Genomic DNA, 5,691 nt, shown 5'->3' on the forward strand with positions numbered 1-5,691 from the left:
ATCCTTCTGCCCGGTTACGACAGGGAGACGGACCCTTCCTCCGCTACGTTTTTTTATTTTTTTGGTAAGGTAAGTATTATAATGATTTTAACCAACAAATGTACAAAAAGGACAAAGCACCAAAAGCTTACACTCATAGAGACCGACATGTCAGTACAAGTGGAAGGGTGCCCGAAAAAGGAGAAAAAACCTCCTCAAAGCTTACAGCAAAGAAAGCGGCAGCAAGGCAAACCGCAGAGACAACAGCCCCGAGGGCCAGCAACAAGCCACTACAAGTGACAAGCAAAAACGACGACAAAAGACCAAGATCAAAAGACCGCAGCAACCGAAGAAACCTCCCAGGAACGAGCAGAAAATAACCTTCCTCCGCTACGTTGATTACATCATAAGTCCTTTTTTTCTGTCGATTAGAGAACAGTTCTTCTGTGTGGAACTTTAAATCGTATGGATATGAATCTGTTGTCTGTTGGAATCATGATACTTGCATCTGAAAGTGGTTTTCTTTTAAACATCCATCATGTGGTGAGTTCAGCTTGCGGCAGAGGGTGTGATTCGTAATTCCTAACCACCATATAAAGCGACGGATTCGGCATTTTCTCGAACTCGTACAAGCCCGGAGATCCGCTTCTTTCTTCTCTTGAAGGAAATTGAGAGTAACCAGACCATATTCTATTATTAAAAGGGCTGTTATTTACTAATGCTGACACCATCTTCTATCACCTCCATAAATCACTCGAGAAAGATGAAGTGGTGAGGAATCAGGAGGTTATCTTTCCAAGAAGCACGCTGATGACTGTTCCACCAATTGAACATACGAGGAGAACAACAAAGAGTGGAGGATATATAAGATCCTCCACAAGGGAAAACTGATATAGTGACATAAAAAGAAGACAGACATAGGATCGATGAAATTAGCAGTGCAACACGCTTAGTTTGTTGAAACTGGTCTTAATTAAATTCAGAGGATAAACTTATGTTGCATTTTGGAAGCTACGGCTTTCCTCTTTATGACAATCATTAATTGTTCTCTTCTTTAAGCCCGTCATTTAATCTTTTTCCCAGATCTGAGCTTAAAGCAGGAGTGCAATGTATTCGTGCTGAGCCTTCTGAAACTTTTCTAACGCTTGAATTTTGTAGAAAGAGAAAAAGAAGAAGCAGGAGAAAAGATCAAAATCCTCCCCATAGAAAATAAGCCGAGGAGAGATAAAGATGCGTCCGATCAAGAACATGACCCCTTATCTTCTGCACCAACGGCGATTGATCTTCTTCATACATCACCATATGCTATTTTGTAGTAGAAGCTTCAGAATGAGTGCTCCTAATTGGTTTTGGGAATTTTTACTATTATGGAGAGAGTGATTGGAACATGCTGGAATTATCTTTATTTTCATTTATTTATTTATTTTTGCTTTGTAGCATTTATTTAAGGAAGCTAGCACTAGAAAATAACTGAGATTCCAACCTTATAGTTATGTCGTGCAATTGTCGTGCACTTAAATACATTTTAACAAACATTACTTGAATTTCAAAGTATCCCTTTTAATTCAAAGACCTTTGCATTTTCTACAAACGCACCTAAGTTCTTGCGTTTCATTAATGAATTACATACCGAAAGTATTTACGAGCAGCTGTGAGGATACTCCTAGCCAAATGACTGAGGTCGGCACTTGTGTTAGCTCAGGGATAAGATGGAGGAGCACTTGTTGTAACCTTATATTTTGTTCAAAGGATTGTGGCTGCTGATTCGTATAATCTTTAGGGACTCCATCATCTTGGGAAGCATGATGTTGCTGTTCATGATGGATCGTGGACCGAATGGGGCGCCCCCTCTGACACTCACGACAAATCATAAGACAAAAGAGCACTTCCAAACGATACGTGCTGCCGAATTTCTCGGTATGAGGTTCGCATTACAGCTGCCTGACTGTGACAAGAGAGATTGTACAACAAAAATGTGGCTTTTGCTTCCCAGGGGGAAAGGACCCATTCCAAGACGACTTTGAACATTATCAGTGCATCTATGTTTGCTTCGGATTCTTGAATATAGCTTAGCAAGTGGCTTCTCTTTTCATCCTTGCTTAGGCCTCGTTATAGTCATGAACAGAAAATGTAAAAAATCAATTACATGCGCTTTGAGTCACATTTGGGATTGTGATACCTACTCCATTCTTTTGGACCAGGCCATGTGACGTTGCAAATGTCCTTCCCAAGTCTCAGAGATCAATTAGACTATTTTTCCATTTAGTTGAGGCAGGACACGCAAAGGATCCTTCCATGCAAAATTACCCAGAAAGAGGCCAGGACAGGGACCTTAAAAGAAACTTAAGACAAAAGAAAGAAACTGAGAAAGCCAGTGTTATAGAAAAGTGCAAACAGGACATTCCTCTCTTGAGGCAGGATTGAATCTCAAAAATTTATAAGCAAATCAATGCTACATGATTATCTTTTGAACATGAAAATGAGAACTGGCGCCAATGGTCGATTCAACATCTGTAGCTTACAGCAAACCCAATTCTCTGTTGACAGCCCAGAAGCAAATGCTTGTACAGTTTCAAACTCTTCCCTGCATATACCAAAATCAACACTGAACATGACCGTACATTGCTGTGTATGGTAATAAACTGTTGAGGATGAAACCCTCAATCAAGGATGACCATCCAACTCCAGGCCCCAAGTTAATGGAATGGATCATGAATTTATCGGCCAATCAGGGCCATTGACAGATTCACATTTCATAGACTCTCCTGGGCATGGTAATTTTTTATTTTTATATTTGGTTTAGATACTCTCATGAAAGACCACATCTAGAACAACCAACACACGATAAGCTTTTTCTCTTTGTGGATATAAGGCTGCTTTGGAATTTACCATCAGCATACTATTCTAACTGCTGACCCAGGTAAGATCTTCTCTACTTTCTTTGATAGATTGTTTTCAACTAGAACACGGTGATAGAGAAACTAGAACACGGTGATAGAGAAAGACGTTCCAATCTAAGCATACGCAAGATACCATAGTGCAATGCTGATTTCCATCGCAGCAAAACTCTCCCCGAAATTATTCAGTTCTTACAAATATTTCCCAATTCTCACTATTTTCATGCTTCAAGCCTCTGGCCAAAAAAATATAAAGGTGTTGGCCAGAAAAGGCGTCCACCTTTTGGCTGGGATGGTTAACACTAATTCAATCGTCGTCGTCGTCGTCATCGTCGTTGTCATAATAATAATAATAATAATAATAATAATAATAAAAACAAGTTAACGTGCTGTGTTATGTCAACACCTGACGTGGTGAGACACATTTGATAATCACGTTAACCGTGTCGTGTGACTTGCTTTTAGGAGTGTATCATAGTGTTAATACAGGTCGAGCCATTTATGAAACATGTCGTGGCCGGTTTAGCCATATTCCTATTATACTCCTATTTCAATTCAACATGACACAACACATATTATCAGTTCCACACAAATTATAAGCAGTAGCTAATATATGGCAGGGTCTAGACCAGAATGTAAACAAACAGCATTACCTTCCATTTGGATGTCCCACATAGACCACGGTGCTGATTAGCCCTCCAGGTTCTATAATACTCCCTGCAGCTTCCAATGCTAGTCGTGTTGTTTCTGATTTAGTGGTTATTGCTTTATCACCTCCAGGAAGATAGCCCAAATTGAATGCTACAAGCCTACAGGGCACGACAACTTCTTTAAAAAAAGAAGAAGAGAGGAAACGAAAGACTTGGGACAAAACTGCAGATCTTTGAGTGAAATGCTGTCATATACTTCGCACACAATAGGATATCAACTAGTGCTATTAACTAATATCATCAGTCATTAATTGATTGTAATCGCAAGATGGTATAGCTTTTGGCCAAGTTTCAAAACACCATAAGCAAGAAAAGGTAGAGGCTGGCCTGCAATATTGCAAGCATATGTGAACTGAGTAAGAAGCTTTTTTGATATTAAAATGTCTTGGGTAGGAGATGCAAACTGAGTGTACACTACATACAAGAATCGTTTAACTTGGTCGATATACAGGAAGACCGTGGCTTTGCTTGAATACATTACACATAGGAATAGTTTAATTTGCTTCAACAAGACAAGGAATTCAGAGGATGTGATTGCTCGTGTCGATTAGAGTATCAAAGATGAAAAGGTCATTGAGCAAACCGACAATGACAAACTGAGTGGAGTCAAGTTTATTTCATCCAAAAGCTGAAATAAGATGCCGAGGAGCAGACTACCTCACCGAGGCATCATCAGGGTCAATTTCCGCCAGCTTACTATGACACATGGGGAGAAGCTTCACGAGCTCCATCTGCACACAACCCGCTAGCAAAGCCGTCAGCAATGCAAGAGGAATGGAAGCTAAGGAGATAAACTAAATATAGTTGTCATCACTGAGTGGGCAGTGCAGAAGAGGACCTCTTGGGTGCTGAGGGATTGCCCCAGGAAGCAAGAGGTACTCCGCAAAGCATCTTCCTGGATGTCCATTCCATAAACACGACCCCTACCCGATTCGCCCGCGACTAGCTTGACCAGTGCTAAGGTATCATGACCATTGCCGCATGTGGCATCGACGACGGTGTCGCCTTCCCGAACCACATGTTTCCAGACCCTGGGAGAGAGGAGGGGAAGAAAGAATGCAACCGTGAGGCTTTTGGGGAAAGAGATTAAACAGGCAAAAGTCTAAAGAAAGCAAGAACGGCAAAGGAAAGGACGGACGTGGGGAGGATGGAATACCCACGAGTGAGCTACATCGGTCGCCCTCCTCCTCCCGAATATGTATCCAACCATTTGATCTTCCAGTCCTCCTAAAAAATTCACAACATCGGACATCCTCCATCAATCGATGCAGCGGAATTTCCATGACCACGTGAACAGCCCGAAAACTCGGAGGAGAAGACGGTCATGGGAGAAAGGGAAAGAAGAAGCATCATCATCATCATTTCGTCCTCTCCTCCTCCAAAGTTCAAACGAATGGATCGTAGAAATGTAGGGGTGTCCCAAAACCCGCCCGGACAGAGACCCCCGGACCGGCCCGGCCCGACCCTAAAAATGGGGTATTTTGAGGTCTTGCAGTGGAAGAGCAGCTTAACCAGAAGATAATCAAAAGCAAATGCAGTGTAAAAAGAGGAACGGAGAACAGGTGGTGCAGGGAAGAGAAGCTAACCGGGAAGAGGGAAACCGTTAGAGATGGAGGCATTGCGGTTTGGCAGGGAGGAGGAGGGATTGGAGAAACAGGTGAAGTGGCGTTTCGCCTCCTTCGCTCTTCTAACGCATGATGATGCGTACCCCATCCATCGGCAACTCGTCGGCGGCGGCAATCGCAGCGACATTTTCTCTCTCTCTCTCTCTCTCTCACTGAGCCACGACCGAGTTCGAGATCATCGGCCGCCGCTGCCGGACGGTGTCGACGACCCTGAGACTCTCGTACTCGGAACTGCTTAGTGAATTATCCCAAAATCGGCATTAAAAAGGGAAGGACAAAAAAAAAAAAAAAAAAAGCCTATAATATGATGCTTTTATTTTGTAAGAAAATGAATAATGTGAATTTTTTTAAAAGATCATTTATAAAAATAAAATAAACGAGAAAGTTTTAAATTATTTCCATAATTAAAATATTTTTATTAAATAATAATTTTAAAATATATATAAGTATTATCATTTTAAAGATATTTTTAAATGATTC

General features: G+C 41.4%; 1 protein-coding gene across 1 annotated transcript; it reads right to left on the reverse strand.

Moving 5' to 3' along the window:
- Positions 1-2,311: 2,311 nt before the first annotated feature.
- Positions 2,312-5,457, reverse strand: LOC104451027 (putative rRNA methylase YtqB). Its single transcript, XM_010065776.3, has 6 exons — positions 5,173-5,457; positions 4,747-4,813; positions 4,425-4,617; positions 4,244-4,317; positions 3,530-3,685; positions 2,312-2,563 (listed from the first exon to the last, which is right to left on the reverse strand). The coding sequence occupies exons 1-6, from the start codon at positions 5,336-5,338 to the stop codon at positions 2,440-2,442; spliced, it is 780 nt and encodes a 259-aa protein (XP_010064078.2). The 5' UTR covers positions 5,339-5,457; the 3' UTR covers positions 2,312-2,439.
- Between the last annotated feature and the right edge of the window lie 234 nt (positions 5,458-5,691).

Source organism: Eucalyptus grandis, chromosome 6 (genome assembly GCF_016545825.1).
Source record: "Eucalyptus grandis isolate ANBG69807.140 chromosome 6, ASM1654582v1, whole genome shotgun sequence".
NCBI classification, from domain to species: domain Eukaryota; kingdom Viridiplantae; phylum Streptophyta; class Magnoliopsida; order Myrtales; family Myrtaceae; genus Eucalyptus; species Eucalyptus grandis.